Consider the following 23,618-nt stretch of genomic DNA (forward strand, 5'->3'; position numbering starts at 1 on the left):
ACAAATGAACGGACGCACTAATTAACTAGACCAACTGACCTAACTCACATCTGCATCAGCATACGAAAATCATCCAGTTACATTCACTATGTAAATTAATGTATACGTGTCGATCATTATATATATGACTAAAACAAATTATATATGACGTCTAATTAATCAGAAGAAAGAAAAAAAACGACATTATTTATCATTGACTTAAAGACTTTTGTCAAATGAGAACTGAAAGAGATTGGTGTCATTGAGTTCTAACCTCGAAGATGCTTTCCTTCCCTAGTTTAATCTTCTGGAAAACAACAAAATAAGTTGAAGTTAAACTCATGGATTATTAAATACCATTGTTAAGTGATGTAGCTTTCATTTTTTTTGTCAACTTATCATTAAAAACTGAGAGCATTAGGGTTATAAAAAAAAAAAGTGAAATTCAGATTTGATTCGAATTGCCTCTTAGGCCATCACCTTCCAAACTATTCACAATATGCCTTATTGTCGTCCTACGCTTTTCTGGTTTTGTTGTTTTCCTCACGTCGTGGTGGTGGTGGTGGTGGTGCCTTAAAAAGGAACCCTAATTAACAAATCATTTCATGCTAATGGCATATTCTCAAATAAATAATGCATTTTATGCTTGACTAATATGCTTATCGATTAAAAAAATATAAAACCCACACATATGCTTCAAAAGGTGTTTAAGGTAATGATAAAAAATAAATATATTAATCTGGAAACGTTGATGTTGTACTTTCTTCTTTTAAGAACAACTCCACCCATTTGTCCTTAGCCATGGCAAGGGGGGAGCTAGGACAGCCACTATTCACGTGAATAGTGGTTGCCTTTGCAAATATTATTTTGTGTTTCCACCCATTGTCATGGCTAAGGGTAATTACTATTCATTTTTTTTTGTTTTTTTCACAAATTTTTTAATGAAAATAATTAATTTGGATAATATTTTCGGATAAGATTTCCGGGTTTCTACGTGTCAAGACTATTATAATCGGATAAAATTTCCGGTTAAGATTTTTGGGTTCAAATTTCGGATGAATTTCAAATAAAATTTTGGGTTCAAATTTCAGATGAATTTCAAAATTCAAAATTCAGATAAATTTGGGTTTAAATTTCTGATGAATTTCAAATTTCATATAAGATTTTCATCCAATCAAATCAAGCCACGTGGCATGTCTATCTTGCCAAAATTTTTTATAAAACCAGAGCCTCAGCTCATACATCCCACACCACATTTTTCTATATTTTCATTTCTCATAGTTTAGAATTCATACTCCATTCATTCTCAATGGAAGATTTTAGGAGATGCTTGAAGAGGCAAGAGTGAGAAACAAATGAGAGAAACCGTAGAGCAGATGAAATCAATAAGTTGCAGAGACAAGTCGATGAACAAGTTGTCATAGCAGTGGCTTTGCAAGATGAAGAGAACCAAGGTCGCCGCCGTGGTTCACAATTCGGCCGCCGCCGGAATGTGGACAGACATAGGCATTCTCGGGGTAAGAATATTTTGGAAGATTATTTTATCCCAACTTCTTTGTACTCTGATGTTGATTTTCGAAGGCGATTTAGAATGCAACCCCATTTGTTCAATAAAGTTATGCATGATATTTGCAATTATGATGTATACTTTGTTCAAAAGTGTGATGCTACTAGGATTTTGGGGCTTCTTCCTGGAGCAAAAGCTTACAGCTGTTATACGAATGTTGGCGTATGGAGCATCTGCTGATCAGGTGGATGAGATTACCCGGATGGGGAAGTCCACTACGTTGGAGGCTTTGGTAAGATTTTGTCAAGCAGTTGAAACTCTGTACACTAGGGACTACCTACGTAGACCTACTCCCAGGGACCTCCAACGGCTTCTACAAAAAGCCGAAGCTCGAGGATTTTCAAGAATGATTGGTAGCATCGACTGCATGCACTGGCAAAGGAAGAATTGCCCAACTACCTTGCAAGGTGATTACGGAAATAGAAAAGGCCAAAAAAGTATCATCCTTTAAGCCGTTGCTGGCTTCGACACATGGGTTTGGCGTGCCTTCTTTGGAGTTGCAGGATCCCAAAATGACCTCAACGTGCTGGGTCAATCCCTGGTCTTCAACTATGTATTGAGAGGCCAGGGCCCCAATATCACCTATCAAGTCAACAATACAGTGTACCAGACGGTGTATTATCTAGCTGACAACATATACCCGAGGTGGACCATTTTTGTCAAATCCATTCCGAATCCCCGATCCCATAAGCAAAAATTATTTGCTACCTATCAAGAAGGATACATGAAAGATGTCGAAAGGTGTTTTGGCATCCTTCAAGCTCGATGGTTGATTATTCGAGGTGCAGCCCGTATGTTTGATGAGGAGATCCTCATAAGCATTATGCTGACTTGCATCATCCTCCATAATATTATTGTGGAGGACGAGTACGATTATGATGCTTTAGAGGTCTACGAACTGGATCCGATGAACACGGCCTTGACATGGATTTATGAAAGGCCCATGGGGCCAAGTGGAGAACCGTTTGAGCCAGAACCGTTGGTGAGGGATGGTCGTTTCATGACCCAGATGATAGATCGATATACAGAGATGCAATCTTCGTAAATTCATGAAATGCGTCAAGTTCACTTGATGGAGCATCTATGGGCGGTGAAAGGCAATGAAGATGAATGATGGAGCATAGATGCTTTGGTTATGTTTTATTTAGTTATGGTTAGGTTGTGTTGTTTTTTTTATTTATTATGGTTTGGTTTTGGTTTGTTATATTTATTATTGTGCCTTGTTTGTAGTTTTTTTGTTTATTATTTTGTTTTGTTTGAAGTATGGAATATGTTTTATAAAAAGGTATTTTATTGAATGCTTTTTTTATTAAATAAAGAAATCCAATACAAGTCATTAAGAATTACTACTACTAAAATAAAATACATGAATTACAACAACTTTAATAGAAAACATGAAAAATACAAATACATAAAAGGTATGCTAACTAATTTAATGATTTCCATCATTTAACCAATCCGTGTTGCTAGGCCCATCATCCCGGAAAAGTCTTCTTCTCATAACATCCCTTCGTTCTAACTTCCAAAATTGTTTTGTTTCAGGGGACATATGACTTGTATCCATCGCCATGGTTTCCCGATCCGTCTTGTCCATATCTTTTTTGCGCAAATACTCCCTTTCTCGTGCATACTCTGCTTGAAGGGCCAACTCGTTATCCTAGCGTTTCTGCTCCATTTCAATTCTTATCCAGTTTTGCCTTGCAATTTCCTCCAAAAACTTTGAATTATTATTGCTTGAATTACCCACTTTATTTGTCTTCGCAGCCTTTCGGCCAATGGGCCTCGGTTCCTTTTCGATGGGTGAGTAATGACTCATAGGGGAATCGAGAGGTAAATCTCGTTTAACACAACGGCGGGACCCGTCGGAATAATTATGAAGTGTTTGCAATATTTCACCACCTCCCAACATTCATGATGATTGAAATTTTTTTTGCCACCCCCGGTTGCACCAAACCACATCTGTGCTTGAATCATCTATTTAACAAAAAATGTAAATGCAATAAATATTTAAAATATATTGGATATGCAAGTAACCAAAAATAATAATAATGGAAATGCAATTAACCTTACAAATAAATTAGAAGTGCAAGAAAAATTAAGAAACAATTGAAAATGCAAGAAATATTAACAACATATTTAAAATGCAAGAAATATTAACAAAATATTGAAAATGCAAGAAATATTAACAAAATATTTAAAATGCAAGAAATATTAACAAAATAATGAAAATGCAATAAATATTAACAAAATATATATATTAGGAGATTAAAATTAATAAAACAAAAATTATAAAATACTTACCTCGTTAGTACGATTTTCCCCGCTTCTATAGTTGTCCATCGCTTTTGCCAAGGTATCTCTCCATTTTCCCAATTCTTTATTGAGAATTTTCCACCTACTAGATAATGTCATCTCCGTATGAGTAGACCCCAGAATTTTTTCACAAAATTCGGCATGAATTTTTTTCCACATATGAAAAAATTTCATCTCATTGCTAGACACGAGACAATGAAAAATTTGGAGCCAAGCCTCACACAAGGAAACATCTTCCATGGTGCTCCAAGCCCCTCCGGTTTCAATAGAAGAAGCCATAAAAATAAGAAATAAAAATACAAGGTGAAAGAGAGGAAAATGTTGAGTAAAGAGTGAATAATAGTAGAAGTATAATGAAATGTATGAGGATTAGTGTTGAAAGTGAAGGGTATTGGTAGGTATTTATAGAAAGGAAAAAAATCAAAATTTTAAAGAATTTTTTAAAAAAAATTTTCGATTTTTTTTCATAATTTTATTGCCCAAAAAATGCGTCGTTGGATTGGATTCGGAGAAGCAGATCGGAGCGCTGGGGGCGTGACACGTGGCTTCTTCCCGTTGGAGGTGGCGTCGCGCTGACGTCAGCATGACACAAGCGCTGACGTCACAACACGCGAGCTTCACCTCTGGCTGAACTGGCCTTCGGGCCAGCTCGACTTGGTGGGACCCACTCCCAGCCCGAGCTTGGGCTCACCGCTGGAACGAGTGTTTCACCGCTAAAAAATGATAGTTGACCATTGAATTTAATTTTAATTATTAAATTACTTTGATGTCTTATTGAGTGTTTTGAATTTTTTAATGAGGTTTTGGAGTTGATTTTGTTTTAAAAAATCAATGATAGTTTTGTAATTTAAAAGAAGTTAAAAGCTTTTTTGTTATGTTGTAAATGGGCTTTGGGTGTGTTTTTAAAATCCATTTCATATAGCGTTTTTTAAATTATAATTTAAGCTCCTATATTATTTATAATAATGAATCTCCTTAGAAATTATGCATCTTGTTGTAAAAGTCTTTATGTGGAGCCCACTAACTATTCATTACTGTTCATTAACTATTTATTACTGTTCATTTGGCGGCTTTGATAGAGTTTGTCTGTCACGGGTAAATAGTGATGAATAGTGATTTTCTCAGCCTATAAATAAGAAGAAGAAAAAGAAAGAAAGAGAGAAGAAGAAAAAGAAAGAAAAGAGAGAAGAGAAAGCAGAGAGAAATTTTCCTAGAGAGAAAATTCAGTGAGCCACATATGTTGTAAACACTAAAGTTGTAGACACAGATTTTTATAGTGAAAGGTTTTTCAACTCAACACTATGTGGTTATTCCTCTGTCTCCTTTACTGTTATTTAAAGTATGGTGCGGCATTAACGTCCATACAGCAATTTAATTTGTGAATTTACTTTACAGCAAATTAACCTACTTTAAAGGGTGGTGCGGAATTATCGTCCACGCCTTTACTGTCATTTAAAATATGGTGCGGGATTAACGTCCATACAGCAATTTAATTTGTGAATTTACTTTACAGCAAATTAACCTACTTTAAAGGGTGGTGCGGAATTATCGTCCACGCCTTTACTGTCATTTAAAATATGGTGCGGGATTAACGTCCATACAGCAATTTAATTTGTGAATTTACTTTACAGCAAATTAACCTACTTTAAAGGGTGGTGCGGAATTATCGTCCACGCCTTTACTGTCATTTAAAATATGGTGCGGGATTAACGTCCATACAGCAAACAATTTAATTCATGACAATTTATTTTTATCATCAATTAATATACCTGAATAAAGAAATTCCTATTAATAAGTGGTTTAAATGTTCCAGATCTCGAACCTAAAGTTTTGGACAGCAAATTCATGACAATTTATTTTTATCATCAATTAATATACCTGAATAAAGAAATTCCTATTAATAAGTGGTTTAAATGTTCCAGATCTCGAACCTAAAGTTTTGGACAGCAAATTCATGACAATTTATTTTTATCATCAATTAATATACCTGAATAAAGAAATTCATATTAATAAGTGGTTTAAATATCTCAGATCTCAAGCCTAAAGTTTTGGATGGCAAATTTGGCAAAACTGGAGTTTGCTGCCTTGGACCTTTCCGGGGACAACTTTTTATCATGGGTCCCGGATGCCAAAATTCATCTACGAGCCAATGGCCTCGGACAAACAATTGTAGATGAGAATAATGCTTCGCCTGAAGAGAATGCGAAGGCCATGATCTTTCTTCGCCGCCACATCCATGAGGCGCTGAAAAGTGAATATGTGGTGGTTGATGAACCGTTGGTTCTGTGGAAAGCTCTAGGTGAAAGATACGATCACCAGAAGACGATGACTCTTCCAAGAGCTAGATACGAATGGACCCACTTGAGATTTCAAGATTACAAGTCAGTGTCCGAGTATAACTCTGCTATGCACAGAATTACCTCATTAATGAGGCTATGTGGGGAAAATATATCTGAGGAGGATATGCTCGAAAAAACTCTGAGCACTTTTCATGCTTCAAATGTCCTCCTTCAACAGCAATCCAGACATAGCGGTTTCAAGAAGTACTCGGAACTTGTATCTTGCCTCTTGTTAGCTGAGCAGAATAATGAGCTATTATTAAAGAATCACCAATCTCGCCAAACGGGCTCAGCGCCACTTCCTGAAATAAATGCTGCATCTCAGGAAGTGAATGCCACTTCATCTCGTGGTAATATCCACAAACGTGGGCGATGGGGCAAGCGTGGCCACTGGCAAGGAAATAGAAAAAAATCGTGGTGCTCGTTCAGAGGGTTTAGGTCCAAGGAGTGGTCCATCCACGAACGGCAAAAATGCATCCCGTAATAAGGGAAAGGCACAGATGAGCCATGTGCCTAGAAATGTTGAAAGCCCTTGTCACAGATGTGGTGCAAAGGGACATTGGGTGCGCACATGTCGTACGCCCAGGCATTTGGCGGATCTTTATCAAGCTTCACTTAAGAATAGGAAAGTGGAGATAAATTACATTGATCATGCTCCGCCAGCCAAAGATGGCTCATCAGAAATATCACGTCAGCTAAACAAGACGCATCTAGATGTTTCTGATTTTGTTACTAAAAGAGGGAATGAAGGTTATGAGTCCGAATTAGATTAAATTCCTTACTGTACTATTTGTATTAACTGTACTATTTGTATTAACTGTACTATTTGTATTAACTGAAGTGTTGTTTAAATTTCAATCCAATAAAAGTGGTAATGTTGTCTTCTTTATTGATTTCAGCTTATTTTACTTATTTGGTGGTATGGATGTAAATTATGGATGCCCTCAAAACAAAGGCTATGGCAGAGATATTTGTCTCGCAGACAGCGCAACTACTCATACGATCCTTCAAGATCGGAAGTATTTCTCAAAATTAATGCTTACAAAAGCAAAGGTAACAACCATATCAGGTCCTGCAAATCTGATTGAAGGTTCAGGAAGAGCCCAAATTATGTTACCGAATGGAACAATACTGTCCATTCCAGATGCTTTGTATTCATCTAACTCCAGAAGGAATCTATTGAGTTTCAAAGATATACGTTTGAATGGCTACCATGTTGAAACAAAGAAAGAGGAAAACATGGAATATCTTTGTATTACCTCCAGTGATACCCAAAAGCGTATACTGGAGAAGCTTTGTGAGCTCTCATCGGGGTTGTATTACACAACCATACGGACAATTGAGGCACATAGTATCATGGACCAAGAGTCCACTGGCTCAAATGCTTTTAAGCTTTGGCATGACAGGTTGGGTCATCCTGGATCCACCATGATGCGCAGGATCATCACCAACTCTAAAGGACATCCCTTATTGACTAAACACATTATGTTATCAAGTGACATCTTTTGCCGAGCTTGTTCACAAGGGAAGTTGGTGATCAGACCATCACAACTAAAGGTTGATGTTGAGTCTCCATCATTTTTGCAGAGAATTCAAGGGGACATTTGTGGACCTATTCATCCCCCATGTGGACCATTTCGGTACTTTATGGTCTTGGTGGGCGCATCTACCCGATGGTCACATGTTTGTCTTTTATCTACTCGGAATATGGCATTTGCTAGGCTTTTGGCTCAGATAATTAAATTACGAGCCCAATTCCCAGATTATCCCATTAAGTCAATCAGACTCGATAATGCTGGTGAATTTACATCTCAAACTTTTGATGACTACTGCATGTCACTAGGCATTGATATTGAACATCCTGTTCCCCATGTGCATACTCAAAATGGCTTGGCAGAAGCTTTAATTAAACGCCTTCAATTGATAGCACGCACTTTGCTAATGAAAACAAAGTTGCCAATTTCTGCTTGGGGATATGCCATTTTACATGCAGCATCACTTGTGCGATTGAGGCCTGTTGCCAACAATCAATGTTCTCCAATACAACTCGTATTGGGAAATCAACCAAACATTTCACATTTAAAAATTTTTGGGTGTGCGGTATATGTGCCTATTGCACCACCGCAACGTACTAAGATGGGCCCTCAACGCAGATTGGGAATTTATGTTGGTTTTGATTCACCATCTATCATCAAATACTTGGAACCCCTGACGGGTGATATTTTTACCGCACGATTTGCGGATTGTGATTTTGATGAGACAATCTTCCCACCATTAGGGGAGAAAAATCTGTGTCTAAAGAACAAGGCAAACTCATTCCTGAAAAACGACATGAATTGTCATGGAATGTATCCACATTGTCTCATCTCGATCCTCATACTGCTCAATGCGAAAACGAAGTGAGAAGGATCGTTCACCTCCAAAGTATTGCAAATCAGATGCCGGATGCATTTAATGATGCAGCAAAGGTGACAAAATCTCATATCCCAGCTGCAAATGCACCAGCACGGATTGATGTCCATGATGGACAAAGCAATGTGCCAGCAAATGGTTCATCTGCTGCACGCCTAAAACGTGGCAGACCACTAGGCTCAAAGGATTCAGTTCCTCGAAAGAGGAAGTTGATGGGCAAAATGAATCCAAATGAAATAAATAGAGAGCCCACAATTCATAATTCAAATGCCCCTAAAGAGGGACAGGTACTTCTTGACAAGGAAAACGTCATTGGTGAGACAAGTGCACCTAAAGTGGCAACCGTACCTGAAAGTCAAGAAATCTCCATAAATTATACGTCCACTGATGAATTGTGGAGTAGAAATGAGATGATCATCGATGATATATTTGCATTCTCAGTGGCTGCTGAAATCATAAAAGATGATGATATTGAACCTTGCTCTATTAATGAATGTACACAGAGGCAAGATTGGCCTAAGTGGAAAGATGCAATCCAGGCAGAATTAAATTCTTTGGAAAAAAGGAGTGTTTTTGGACATATAATTCCAACTCCACCCAATGTGAACCCTGTAGGTTACAAGTGGGTATTTACAAGAAAGCGCAATGAGAAAAATGAGATCTCAAGGTATAAAGCGCGACTCGTTGCGCAAGGTTTTTCACAAAGGCCTGGAATTGATTATATGGAAACGTACTCTCCAGTAATGGACACAATTACATTCCGTTACCTAATAAGTTTGGCGGTTTCAGAAAAACTTGAAATGAGACTCATGGATGTCATTACCGCATATTTGTATGGAGAATTGGATACAGATATATACATGAAAGTTCCAGAAGGATTCAGGTTGCCTGAAGCAGCCAGAAATAAACCACGGGGCATGTTCTCAGTTAAATTGAGAAGATCATTATATGGGCTAAAACAATCTGGACGAATGTGGTACAATCGTCTCAGTAAGTATTTATTGAAGGAAGGATACACAAATGATCCTATTTGCCCATGTGTGTTTATTAAGAAATCAGAGTCTGGATTTGCGATAGTGGCAGTATATGTCGATGATATGAATCTAATTGGAACTTCTGAAGAGCTTCAAAGGACTGTTAATTATCTCAAACGTGAGTTTGAGATGAAGGACCTTGGAAAGACAAAATATTGTCTTGGCTTGCAGATTGAGCACAATGCTAATGGAATTTTGGTGCATCAATCAACTTACACTGAGAAAGTATTGAAACGGTTTGGCATGGATAAAGCCCATCCACTTAGCACTCCAATGGTCGTTCGATCGCTTGACATTAAGAAAGACCCATATCGTCCAAAAGGGGATGATGAAATGGTCCTTGGTCCAGAAGTACCATATCTTAGTGCCATAGGTGCTTTATTGTACCTAGCACAATGTACCAGACCAGACATATCATTCTCAGTCAATCTGTTAGCAAGGTACAGTTCTGCTCCAACATGGCGACACTGGACCGGCATCAAACATGTTCTACGATACCTTCGTGGGACAACAGACATGGGGTTATTCTATTCCAGTGAATCGACCAACGCCCAGAGTATTATTGGTTATGCTGATGCAGGATATCTCTCTGATCCACATCAAGGACGATCACAGACTGGATATGTATTTACATGTGGAGGAACTGCGATCTCATGGAGGTCAACAAAACAAACATTAGTGGCCACATCTTCCAATCACTCAGAAATACTTGCCCTCCATGAAGCCAGTCGTGAATGCGTTTGGTTAAGGTCGGTAATCCATCACATCCGAAGCACATGTGCCCTACCCTCAACAACAGACACTCCAACAATTCTGAATGAGGACAATGCAGCTTGTATTGCTCAGATCACAGGAGGATATATCAAAGGTGACAGGACCAAACACATATCACCAAAGTTTTTCTATACACATGAGCTCCAGAAGAGTCAAGAAATCAAAGTCGGACAAATCCGCTCAAGTGATAACCTGGCAGATCTCTTCACTAAATCATTGCCGAAATATACTTTCCAAAGGTTAGTGCATGGCATCGGATTACGACAACTCTGCAAGCAATCAAGTTGGAGCATGCAAAATCAGGGGGAGCATTCAAGAGTCCTCTAACATAGGACATATGCACGTTGTACTCTTTTTCCTTCGCATAGATTTTCCCACTGGGTTTTTTTTTTCAAGCAAGGTTTTAATGAGGCAACCAATCTAGGGACATGTGGTCTCCAAGGGGGAGTGTTGTAAAAGTCTTTATGTGGAGCCCACTAACTATTCATTACTGTTCATTAACTATTCATTACTGTTCATTTGGCGGCTTTGATAGAGTTTGTCTGTCACGGGTGAATAGTGATGAATAGTGATGAATAGTGATTTTCTCAGCCTATAAATAAGAAGAAGAAAAAGAAAGAAAGAGAGAAGAAGAAAAAGAAAGAAAAGAGAGAAGAGAAAGCAGAGAGAAATTTTCCTAGAGAGAAAATTCAGTGAGCCACATATGTTGTAAACACTAAAGTTGTAGCCACAGATTTTTATAGTGAAAGGTTACCGCTGCTGCTCTCCGAGGACGTAGGCATAGCCGAACCTCGTTAAAAGCTGTGTCTTATCTATTTTACGTACAGCTCAATATCCGCACATATCTCAGGTTATTTTATAACACATCTCTTATTTATTGTTACAAGTTGATGTTTTGTTGCATCAATCTAATTAAAATATGCATTATTGCTTTCATTATTTTTTGGATTTGCATAACTAAAGACTGTTACTACCACTTCCCACAAACGACAAGCCGGCAATAGATAATGTGTGTTTTCACATTGTTGTCTCTCTTTATTTTTATTTTTAATCTAGGGAACTGTTATTTGACATTTAAAAAAGTCATCTTGCACGTTCTACTCTTATTGCATCCAATAAATCTTTAGATTAAATTTTTAGTCGATTCCGTTATTTAAAAGAGTCCCAAAAGACAACAAAGGCCTACCCTCCTCAATTTATTAAGTCTTCGCGTTGTCAACACTCAACAGTCAATGAGATAATGAAATAATGTGTATCAAGATTCAAGAACATGGTTTACGTCATAAAAACAATTAAAATAAAAGGATAAATTTAGTTGGGTTTATGTTTGGTCTTGGGCCTGGATCGGGTCCTTTTGTGCATGGACTGAGAAATGGGCTAAAACTCAAACAAAAAAAGGTATTAGGCTTTTTTTCTTTTTGGACTCAAAATCAAACAACTTATTGGGTTATGAAAGTAACCAACCACTTGGCCTTTTTGTTCTTTTAAAAAAATAATTAATTAAAGTCCAAGTCCTCAAGCCCAGACCCAAATCAATTGGGCAATTACATAATGTCACGTGCTGATCACGTGACAACCTCAATGATCATATATACTCCTTAAATAGAAAGAAAGAGGCCGAAGAAAATGGTGTCCTTCCGCTTCCCCTTCTCGTTTCCTCAGCCCCAAAAGCACACTCCTCCCATCTACTCCTTCTCCTCCTCTGCCACGTCGCGTCCCTTCTCTGCCACCACCGCCGCTGGTGCCGCATCAGTCGCCGGAGTGGCTGCTGCCACCCACAACTCCACAAACCAAGCACACCCGTTTCTCCAAAACGCACTGAATCTCTTCTTTGCCAATCGCTCTCTGCCACTTTGGGGTTCGCTCTTCGAGCTCCGTCGTTGATTCCAAGACCCAATTGCAGTTCTTCAAGAAATTCAAGCCTTCTTTGGGCATTCTTGGCGTCTTTTTGGTCACTCTTCTCTCTTCATCAGCCGCTTCTCCTGCTTGGATTACAATACAGTTCGTAGCGGGATTTGTTCTCGTGGGGTTGCCTTGCTGGGTTTTAGATGATTTATGTGTTAATGAGAACGAACTGTGTGCCATCTGCTCCAACCCAAAAAAATAAAATAAAAATCGGTCTAGGCGCCCGCCTAGACGCTAGGCGCCCTGGGCGGATCTTTTTGTTTTGTTTCGTTTAATATTTGTAATTATTTAATATCTCCTTAACATGCTCCAAGGGCCTGCACCAACGGAATTGCCAGGGTTCAATATCTCCCTAACATGCTCCCAGAAAACCACAATATCACAATATCAGAAAGTGTAATGGTAAACTCTATAAAGGAAAAGAATAGGTGTAGTTGGAATATTTAAGGAAATTTTTTGGGTCAGCAGAGAAATGAGCAACCTTTTGGTTTCATTAGCGACAATGAGTTTTCATCTTTAAAAATGCAAAAATGCTGCAAGTTAAGAAATTGTGACCTTGCAAGAGAATGCTCGGAAATGACAAGAGATAAGTGGTGGTGAGAACAGGCTGCATTCCTGATGGGTTAATGGTAAAAGGGATATATGGCTCCACTTCAGTAATAGGCGAGTCATCTCTGTCCAAACACATCAGACCATAAAATAATGTCAGCCAACAGAATTGTTTACACCATAATCAATATATTTTCAAAGCTCAGATTGTAGAAGGTGGTGTGAATTGTTTCTACTAGGCTGTTAGTTGATACAAAGATCAGTTTATAAGCAATATCTGCTGTACATCTAACATTAGGATAAAGAACAACCGTCTTCATATAATCAAATAACACCACATGCTGCATGCATACAGAAAACGCAGTTTCTTTCACTACAAACGATCATCAGCCATCAAAATGGTTACGAATGTATTATCTTGCAGCAGAAACAAGCTTAAAACCATAGTAATGCAGCTTTATCTTCCTGCAACCTTCAGTTACCACAACTGCCCACATAGTGACTAATCTCACTCTTGAAGAATGACTCAGCAGCATTGTTAAGGACTGAACTCAAAGTTGGGAAGAGTTGGGGATGAAAGCGTTGCGAGCTGAGAAGAGTAGCTTCCATGGCGTGACTGGGAACAGTAGAGAACCGCAGGACTGTTCGGTTCTTTAAGCTAGAGAAGGCTCATCTTTAACGGTAGCAATCCTGTGTGTTATCTGCCCCAACAAACAATAAACCAAAAAAATTCGGCCTAGGCGCTAGGCGGCCTGGGCGGATCCTTTTTTTTGTTTATTTTAATATTTGTAAATAATTAATATCTTATCCTTACTTAATTACTTTAATTAGTAATTATGTTTTAATTATGAATTATTTAATGAATAATTAGTACTGAAATATTTTAATTAATTTCATAAATTACTTGATAAATTGAAATCAATTATTTTAAATTATTTTGTGGACTTTTAAAAAAAAACATTTAATACAAAATTCGTTTGTTTAGTTTAATATTTGTAATTAAGTAAGATATTAGCCTTATTTAATTACTTTAATTAGTATTTATTATTTATTTAGTGAAGAATTAGTATTTTAATATTTTAATTAAGTTTATAAATTACTTAATAATTAATAATTAATTATCTCAAGTAATTTTGGAATTTAATTTATTTTTTTAATTTCAGATATTATTTTTAAAATAATTTTTTTTAACAAAGCGATAGTATTTATTGAAGAATTAAAATATTTAAAAATCTAAATTAAAATAGTTTCAATTATTTAAAAATCCTAGAAAATTATTTTAGTATTACAAAAATGGATTTTAGCCTTTAAACCCTAAATTCAAGTCTCGAACCAAAAACCATAGCTTCCAAAACTTGTTCCAAAACTGTTCACAAGTCTCGAACTCTAACTCTAACCCTAAACCCTAGGGCACTTAGAACTCGATTAAACTTGAATACTCACGTAACTCAGCCTATGGCTTTAGAATTCAGGTTTCAATCTCAATCTTAGATTATTACGACATAACTCAATCTTGGATTCTAATTTTCCTTCGCACTTTTGAAATATTAGTCTTTATTGAGCACATTGTAATTAATTAATTGTTGCAATTGCTACATTATGTTAAGGTTCAGCTCCAATGGTAACTATAACAATGGTTTTAGATTATGATAAACCTCATGGTTCTTCCAATTAAGGGGTCTTTTTATGCTTAGTTATTTCCAGTACTTTCAATTCTGTTCTAACTAGGTGGATTGGACAAGAAGATCTTATTGGGTTTCTCTCTTCTCCTAAGAACAGATTTGATGCTGCAGGGAAGATGTTGGAAAAGCTTGGAACCGGTGCCTTTTATTTGTTGGTGATTCAATTGGAAGGAACCAATGGGAATCTCTTCTCTGTATGCTCTCCTCTGCACTTCCTAACAAGACTTCCATCTATGAGGTGAATGGGAGTCCAAGCACAAAGCATTTGGGGTTCTTGGTGATCATTATGTCTTGGGGATTTATACTTTCAAGAAGGGGAGGAGCCTGGAGGTGAAGATGAATATGAGCGTCGAAAATGCATATCGCAGATCGATTAAAACTGTGGTTGACTGGATTGGTAGTGAAGTGAACACGAGCAGAACGTATGCCCTTTTTCGAACTTATATGCTCCTGTGCATTTCAGGTCACGCCATATTACAGTTTGGTTTGCACTTAAAGGCCCTTTGTGTTTTTCATAACTTTGTATAGGAATAAGAGTTTAAACATTGCATGGACTGGGAAATGGGCTAAAACTCAAACTAAAAAAGGTATTAGGCTTTTTTTCTTTTTGGACTCAAAATTGTTAGGCTTCCCAAACAACTTATTGGGTTATGAAAGTAGCCAACTACTTTTTTTTCTTTCATATATATGCCCCTAAAATAGAAACAAAGAAGCAGAAGAAAATGGTGTCCTTCCGCTTCCCCTTCTCGTTTCCTCAGCCCCCAAAGCACACTCCTCCCACCTACTCCTACTCCTCCTCTGCCACGTCGCGTCCCTTCTCTGCCACCACCGCCGCCGTAGCCATCGCCGCTGGTGCCGCAGCAGTCGCCGGAGTGGCTGCTGCCACCCACAACTCCACAAACCAAGCACACCCATTTCTCCAAAACGCACTGAATCTCTTCTTTGCCAATCGCTCTCTGCCACTTTGGGGTTCGCTCTCTCTAAACTACACTTCGAGCTCCGTCGTTGATTCCAAGACTGGCGCCTCGTTTCCTTCGGTTCTGGATGACTCTCGCCTACTTCTTGGAATTGGGTTGCGGAGAAAACGAGTGTTCGGCTTAAAGAACATCGATGTCTATGCATTTGGTATCACATTTCCTTTTTGTTGGCTTTGGAAATTTCATTGCTTTTTGTTGTTGATTTTAAGAAATTTTAATTGGCAAGCACACATTGTTAGCTCAGTGTAGAAAGTAGTGAAAAATTTGCTAGCTCGTTATTGTGCATGTGTATGTATAATGTATGTATATATAGGATTTCAGCTTGTGCTAACCATATGCATAATAGAAGACGAGATAGCAGTAGCGTTGGATTGATTAAGTTATGCAATGGTTGGGTGTGTTTTTATAAATGAATCGAACATTTTGAATGCTGCAATGTGGTTGAAGTGTTGTTCCTGGTGGTGATAGATGATTAATGCTGTATTTGAAAATCAGAACATGCTAAGGATATTGAAGCTCTGTGAAAGTTAAACATTACTAAATATCGGATAACTTTTACTTGTAAAAGATTAGGCGGCAATACTTTGGGGAAGAAAGTTATGGAGATGATTGTGATGTGACAATAAGAGTGGGGTATTTTAAATCCAGTGCATATTTCATGTTGATGATAAGTTTATTAAAAACAAGGGAATTAAGAATTTGGTAATTATATTTGGTATTTGTTTTTTTTCTGACATCTTATTTCCTTGCATTATGACATGGTGCAGTGGTACTAGTGGCTCTGAGAAATAATATCCTCACTAATTCAGTACATTTGATCAAAATGGTGTCATTGAAAGTGTCGGTGTCAGTAGTTAGGGTAAAAACCTATCTGTGATTTCTTTCACATGGTTTGATTCCTCAAATACAGATACATAATAATGCTGGCTTTCTCATTCTGGCTATTTTTCAAGGTCCTTTTGGCACAGTCGCAGTCCTTTAAGCCTGCATTGTCCATGTGCATAGCCTTTGCGATACATTTCATTGAAATATAGTTGTGTGTATCTGCAGGTATTTATGCTGATGACAAGGACATAAAAGAATTGCTTAGCGAGAAATATGGGAAATTGTCCGTTTCGGAACTTCAGGACAACAAGGAGTATAGTGATGATTTGCTGGAAACTGATATAGGCATGACTGTCAGACTACAAATAGTTTATGGCAGATTGAGCATTAGTTCCGTGCGTAGTGCTTTTGAGGAGTCTGTCGGAAGCAGACTTAGGAAGTTTGGAGGATCAGATAATCAAGAATTGCTCCAAACGTAAATCATTTTTTCTAATCAACACTGAAATAACCTTGTGACTTGCGTCTTTTTCTTTTCAGCTTGCAGTAATATGTCTCATCTCCACTAGGATTTTTTTCCCCTGTTCTCTGTTTATAAGCCTTGGTTTACAAAAAGCCACACCTTGTAATACGATTTTGTCATCCTAATAGCTCAATTAATTGTAGGTTCACTTCCCAATTCAAAGACGAATATAAAATACCAAAGGGATCTGTAATAGATCTCTCAAGGGAACGGGGCTATGTACTTCGAACAACTAGTAAGATTTTTCTCTTCAGTCATGTTCCGATTTCTTCGAAGTATATCACAACATACATATCCATTTTCATCCATTCATTATAATTATTTGCAGGAAGTGTTTGTTCTCAGTAGGTTACAGCCAATGAAATAAACTGAATATATTTTTAGCAGGATTTGTTCATTTTATTTTGTAGATTCTGGGATTACTTTTAATTTGAACTTATGCTAAATTGCTGCAGTTGATGGAAAGGAGGTGGGAAGCATAGAGAGCAAACTCCTGTGTAAGTCGCTTCTGGATTTATATATAGGCGAGGAACCATTTGATAACCAAGCGAAAGAAGATGTGAAGCTCAATTTGGCCTCTCTCCTTCACAAGTAGATGGGAGAGAGAGACAATCAAATGAGTCAGATATTTTTTCTCCTCCTCCTTTTTCATGTATAATCATATTTAATCAAAGAGATCAGGAATAAAATTTGATTTTATTAAAGTAGATAATCTTTATTTCTTCTCTTAATCATAGTTTATGTGAATGGACATCCAGTTTTTTTTAATGTGTAAAGTAAACCACGTATAGCTGGATTATCTTTGATTTTTTATTTCCAATCAACCATCCCAGAAGTTCGTGCGTTCAAGGCTCAACAACTCACTTTTGAAAATTTTAATGAAGGCAATGAGAATCGGATTAAGTATTTTAATCCTTTAATTAGAGCTAGTAAATTTGGTTTCTTCTTAAAATGCAGGTCCATTCAAACATGTAAACGAAATGGTATATAAAAAAGAATACAAAAAAGCCAATCAGACCCAATAGCGTCCACCTCCAATACACTTTTTAGTTGTCTTTCTTTAAAGCTCCTTTGATTTCTTTTTCTGACCTCAATCTCTTCCACGGTCCCTACTCCATCCAAAAACAAAAGGGAAAATTGCAGATTCATTTGTACAGAAAAAAAATTTCTGTCCATTGCTTCTAGTCAGAAAAAATATAATATAATATTTACACATCACCATGAGATTAGACCAATCAAATCTAAATTAGGGCCATGAATATGAAGAAGCTTTTAGCATCCCCCACACCACCAACCCATACTTCCATCATCAAAATTGTAGGCCTAATCTTAGGACCCTCTTCAACATGCAGGTCACTTTAACAGCAGGGTACATGGTGGTGGTAGCCAACTCCACATGTGCGCTTTAATCTTAGGACCAGCCCTGCACTTTGTTAGAACACTGACTTGCATTGAACTTTATCCTCCACCAACTTGGCTTTTCACTTCATTGTTCCCCTTTTCATCACCTCTCTACAAGCTCCCAAATTGTCAAGTCCCCTTTTGAACAAGTTTTTTTTGCTTCTAGATAGCGCGCCAGACCACCCCTTTAGGATCAGAATTTTATTAGTAACTGTGATGCTTATGGGGCTAATAGTTATCAGGTCACGGCACTGTTGTTGCAAATATTGTTCTAGTACTTGAGTTCAGAAATGTGGCTGGGACATGTGCTCAAGATTGAGGGCAAGTTCCTACCACAAGCAGGAGAGGACATCTGGCCATTACCACTGGGCGAAGAATTCTCAGTTTGATGCGACTGTAATGTAGACATTGATGAAGAAGCAACTAAACTAGAGGAAGACTGGTTCTTGTTAGTGAGTATCTGTTGCCTTTGTGGTGCTAAGGATGATTTGTGGTTTCCCCCGAAAGATATTTGAGTCTGACCTTGTGAAGATCTTCCTTGCTGTTGGGGAAAACTCACGACAGTTGAGAACTGAGGAGCTTGGGCAGAACTGTTGCATTGTACTAAAGCTTGTGAGAAAGCAGGGGAGTTCTTTGGGAACTTGGCAGCAATAGCAGGTTGCTGCTGTTGTAACATATGTGGCTTCTGAAGCTGAAACTGGAACATGTGTTGTTGAGAATTTGATGATGTTTTACTATCAACAGGAGCATTTGTTGCTGTGGTAGTCAAGGCGATGGACCGAGGAGGCCAGCTTCCAGTGACAGGGGATGACATGAAGTTAAGAGTTCTTGCTGAATTGTCAAAAACAAGGGTCTGCCTCTGCCCAATACTTGAGGAAGACTTCCCAGAAGCAGCTTTTAACCCATCATCAGCATTGTTGGAACCACCTCCAGTCTTCCTTTCGGATATTTGATGATTCTTTTTCTGCACCGTTTGAGGTGCCGGTCCTACTTTGTATCCTTGTTGAGCCATGTCCGGGAGGCTTTGAAATATCGCTGGATTTTGTGCCATGGTTGAAAAGTTCAAGCATGAACCTGTACTGTTATTTCCACTGAAGGAGGCAAATGACATGCCATGCTGCGATTCCTCAATGTGATTTCCACTGCCACCCCCACCACCACCCAATGTTACATAAGGCATCAAGGTAAAGTTCAGGGGTTGAAATGGAACTGCAAAGTTCTGCCCATATACACTCTTTTGGGCATGAGAGACAGCAAGAGATGCAGTATTCTCCCCATTCATCTCACCCTCAAGCTTGCAAGATTGAACGGACGGCGGCATATACTGCTTTTGTGACTGTTGTGATTGCACGCTAGTTGAGGTCAAAAAATTGTTGCTATTAAATTGTGCTTCCCTCAGTTTCTGAGGCTCCTGTTGCTTGTGGGATGGTGTTGAATCACTTGAAGTGTTTGTGTTCTGATGCTGCGACTGCGAGTGAGGCTGTTGCTGTTGAACCTGTGAAGGCTGGAACATCTGATTTGAATAGAAAGGCCCATTAAACAAAGGCACTGGTTGAGCAGGGTTTCCTCCTCTAAAGGCTGGTGTTGTTCCTATATGAGTTGAAATAGGAAATGGATACCCATTGAGTGCCAAGTATGGACCTTCCTTGGCTGCCATATTCGGATTAATAAAGTTCACTGCAGCTACCGTTGGCAACGCTGAAGAACTCATCAGAGTTCTAGCAGCTGAATGGCTCGGAAGTGATGCATTGTTTGTTGATTTGGCATGTTTCAAAGGACCAGATTGATTACTATTTGATGTCCCTGACACTTGATGTTGGCCCAGAGGGAAAGTGATAGTATGTCCATGCTGCAATCAAAAAGAGTATAGATAAACTTTTAAAACCATACTCATAGAAACTGATTAAAATGCAGTTAGAAGACATTCCTCTCGACCAAGTAGTGTAATACAGATGATGAAGACATACCATTTCATTTCCATCAGAGGCTGGAGCTTGCTGAACTGCAAGATGCTTTCTCTTTAAGGTTTCTGTGAAATTGGCAGCCTCAGAGATTTTACCGTTTCCACTATGACCTTGAAAGTTTGACACGCCCTGCTCGTGTTCCTGTGATTGCTGAAGATTCAAACCTGGTAAGCTTCCAAGCATTGGGTTTCCAATGACTATGTTTTCTGCAGGCAATATGACTTTGAAGATGTCTGGCTTGGTGCCACGTAGAGGAGCATAACCAGTTTCTGCTGGCCAGAAATTGTTCGTCTTTGTAACCTTCTGATGCAAGCAAATGTTGTGAGCAATGTAATGGTGGGTTGCACATCTCTTTCGCCGTGGCTGAGACAGAAGGGAATTTGCAGGCTGCATTTTACACAACAGAAAATTCAAAACTTAAACTATTTTGATAAATAAAAACAAACGAAAAAATAGAAACCTGTAGTGTGGTGGATGATCCCATGGCCAAGGGCACTGAGCTAGAATGAGCTGAAAAAATAGAGATCAATAAATTAAGTGTCCACCTTTAAAGCAATCAGACAGATTCGTTCAGCTGGATAAACAAGACCAAATTTAGGCGTTGAATTACCAATTTTCTCCAGTTTTGGATTCAGAACGACATCTTTAGGCTGCTGTTTTTGACCTTGGTGTTGTAATTTACCGTCACTATCTTGATTTGGGTTCTCATTAAACTTTTCCTTACTTGTCTCCATCTTCTTCTCATCTACTTTCTCAATCACAGCTTCCTCAACATATTTTTCCACCTTTTCTTCATTCTTTACCAAAATTTCCATCTTCTGCATCAAAACAAAATAAGAGTCACAGTATGAAAGCAGAACCAAGAGCATTGTAAAGAACTGACGGATTGAGTCCGCTTACCATTTCTACATCTTGAGGCAGAGGTTTAGGATCAGATGCAAAATCAGAGAAGTCCTCCTTCTCCATGGGAGGAGGAGCCTGTTCAAAAAAGGCAAAACTCTTCAGCAAATTAGAAAAAAATCTACCAATGTAAATATAAGCAGAAGGGCAGAACAAACCAGAAGCCTCACCATCAAATCAAATTTGAACATGTCCTCTCTCTTGCTCTCAAGCTTCGACCCAGTTGAAATGCTGACCAATTTCACCCATCAAAACAAACAAAATTAATCAGAATTTTTTTTTTTTTTGGGGCTGCATCAGTAATTGGATATTTCTCAGTGACACAATCAATCAAAATAAAAAAGAGACAAAGAAAAGATTCTTTGATGCTCACGCTTTTGTCCCTGTCAAATCCTCCCAAGACAATTCAACTTTTGGGAGGATGCTTTTTCCCTCTTCCATGAATGGTTTGGCATCGTCCTTCTGCGACTCTATGGACCCAGATGCTCCTTCATCACGACCCGTATGGTGAACCGGGTTGCACAGTTCCCCGTTTGATTTCGGCGAACAAGTTTCAAACTTTTCCGGTTGGTCACTTTTTTCAAAGACACCAGCTTCAGAAACTGAACTGTCCTGAACCGCCATTAAAGCACTCTCAGCCTCCACTTTCTTGTCCTTGAGCTCTGCAACTGCGAACCAGGGAAAATGGAAAAATCATTAGAATCATCGCTGAAACGAGAAAGTGAAGACAGGGATGTAACCCAAGTCTTGAAATCGTCGCTAATACCATTTCTATCTTTAGCTTCGAGATTCAAAGTAGAGTTTTTGATATTATCCTGGTCCTTGGAGCTCTTGGATTGCTTCATCAGCCCGAGAACCTCAGCGATCTCAATCTCAATATCCTCGTCGACAGGCTCAGAAGATTTAGACGACTTCGGAGGCCGAATCTTGGGTCCATTTGGCTTCTGCATAATATCAATTTACAAGCTCAAAATCTCAAACTTTTCCCTTAACTTCATCAAAATTATAACTATACTTTTAGGAAAAATAATAAAACAGAGAACTAACCATCTTCTTCCTCGCTGAAACATTAGAAAAAGATAGCGAGGCAGCTTTTACGCTCAGTTGCTGAAGACTCTCTTCTTCCCCAGCTCCTCCATAATTCCCAGAAGAAGCATATTCATGCGACCTTTTTCCAGAAGCTGCAAAAAGACATCAAATTTACAGACTAACTTAAAAAACAGAGCAAGGCCCAAAAGAACAGCACCAAACAGAGAAGAACATAGAGGAAGATAATCAGCTACATTTGGGTATTGGTGTACCTGAGCGAGCTTTTCTGGGCACTGCAACTCCGATCATTTCATGGGCAACCATCAAGTGCGGAGCTTGCTCATCGGAATAGCCGACGCTCCCTTCTTCAGTGCTCTCGTGACCTTGATCTCCTCTGACCCTCCTCTGTTTTGTGCTCTGCTCTCTCATACTTCTCTTGTTGTTGGGTCGCTCGCGTAACTTGAGAAATCCATTGCTTGCTGCCATGCTTGGCCTTCTTGCTTCTCTACTTCTCTCCATGATGATATATTCTCTCCCCCTTCTCCCTTCTCATCAAATCATCAAACTCAAAAAGATGGGAGACAGGGACTCACTTTTCTCTCTGTTTTGCTTGGCTGTATTTGTAAACGCATACAGAGATACAAATATGCCCCATGCATTGAGAATTGTATATATCATTGTATTTGATATTTCTCCAATGCTACCTGGATTCGATATCAATGGCCCTTCTTTTGCAATTATTAAGTCGTTGTTATTATTTTTCTGTATTTTTTTTATAAATATTTTATTATTTAAGACAAGAATAGGAGGAGGTGGTGATGGATGGACGAATTATTTTATCGAGGAAAGATGCAGATCAAAGCAAACATTAGTTTAAAAGATAAAATAAAGAAAAATATATAATAAAGTACAATCAGTATCATCATCTGTATACATTCTATAATGGCTGCACACGTTAACTTCTTTCTTTAATTTAAATTAAGCTAGTCTTCTTTTAGTTAATTAAATAATTAATGAAGAGTACTAAAATTAAAAGCATGCCTCTTTGGCTTTTCAATCCTTTGTATTTTGATTTGAGTATGCAACTCTAGGAAACTAAGCAAAAGGAATCCATCCACTTGCCCAACAACAGAAAAAGTCATATTTTATTCCCTTTGATTTTCTTTAATGAAAAAAGAATGAAAGAAACAGCCTTTGTTTATTCAGTAAGATATAGTATTTCTAGGGATATCAACTACTATAAAACAGTTTTTTAGTCGTTTTTATAATGTTTTTTTTCCCTTAATGCTAAAGTAGGTCGAGTAAGCGCGTAGACTAATCTGACTGCTAATGCATGTGAGTGTCGCAATAATCAATAGTTATAATGATTCATGCGTATGCGCCTGACTATAAGTTAGAAACTGTCATTTCATTAGTAACTCTAGTAGTATTGTTGTTTCATAATTGGT

The 23,618-nt window shown here is 38.2% G+C and overlaps 2 protein-coding genes across 3 annotated transcripts; one reads left to right on the forward strand and one right to left on the reverse strand.

Annotated features, from left to right (window-relative positions):
- Window positions 1-15,252: 15,252 nt before the first annotated feature.
- Window positions 15,253-17,610, forward strand: LOC117637321 (fatty-acid-binding protein 1). Its single transcript, XM_034372184.1, has 4 exons — window positions 15,253-15,679; window positions 16,582-16,831; window positions 17,020-17,111; window positions 17,332-17,610. The coding sequence occupies exons 1-4, from the start codon at window positions 15,277-15,279 to the stop codon at window positions 17,469-17,471; spliced, it is 885 nt and encodes a 294-aa protein (XP_034228075.1). The 5' UTR covers window positions 15,253-15,276; the 3' UTR covers window positions 17,472-17,610.
- A 393-nt stretch (window positions 17,611-18,003) lies between these two features.
- LOC117637239 (protein TIME FOR COFFEE) lies at window positions 18,004-23,049 on the reverse strand. 2 transcript variants are annotated; one of them, XM_034372080.1, is made up of 10 exons: window positions 22,443-23,049; window positions 22,189-22,322; window positions 21,908-22,085; window positions 21,515-21,809; window positions 21,312-21,372; window positions 21,142-21,219; window positions 20,852-21,056; window positions 20,702-20,751; window positions 20,245-20,628; window positions 18,004-20,126 (listed from the first exon to the last, which is right to left on the reverse strand). In XM_034372080.1, the coding sequence occupies exons 1-10, from the start codon at window positions 22,687-22,689 to the stop codon at window positions 18,549-18,551; spliced, it is 3,210 nt and encodes a 1,069-aa protein (XP_034227971.1). In that variant the 5' UTR covers window positions 22,690-23,049; the 3' UTR covers window positions 18,004-18,548. The 2 variants fall into 2 exon arrangements, with proteins under 2 accessions (XP_034227971.1, XP_034227970.1); XM_034372079.1 differs by having other exon boundaries at window positions 20,852-21,059; window positions 22,443-23,048.
- Between the last annotated feature and the right edge of the window lie 569 nt (window positions 23,050-23,618).

This window comes from Prunus dulcis, chromosome 8 (assembly GCF_902201215.1).
Source record: "Prunus dulcis chromosome 8, ALMONDv2, whole genome shotgun sequence".
Lineage (NCBI taxonomy): Eukaryota > Viridiplantae > Streptophyta > Magnoliopsida > Rosales > Rosaceae > Prunus > Prunus dulcis.

Excerpts from the sequence above, each read along its gene's own strand:
- LOC117637321 (XM_034372184.1), top strand. The coding sequence starts at position 15,277 with ATGGTGTCCTTCCGCTTCCCCTTCTCGTTTCCTCAGCCCCCAAAGCAC. Across the intron at positions 16,832-17,019 it reads AATCAAGAATTGCTCCAAAC|GTTCACTTCCCAATTCAAAG; the intron begins GTAAATCATTTT and ends AATTAATTGTAG. Across the intron at positions 17,112-17,331 it reads CTATGTACTTCGAACAACTA|TTGATGGAAAGGAGGTGGGA; the intron begins GTAAGATTTTTC and ends AAATTGCTGCAG.
- LOC117637239 (XM_034372079.1), bottom strand. The coding sequence starts at position 22,689 with ATGGAGAGAAGTAGAGAAGCAAGAAGGCCAAGCATGGCAGCAAGCAAT. Across the intron at positions 21,810-21,907 it reads CGAAGCTAAAGATAGAAATG|TTGCAGAGCTCAAGGACAAG; the intron begins GTATTAGCGACG and ends CCTGGTTCGCAG. Across the intron at positions 20,127-20,244 it reads CCTCTGATGGAAATGAAATG|CATGGACATACTATCACTTT; the intron begins GTATGTCTTCAT and ends TTTTGATTGCAG.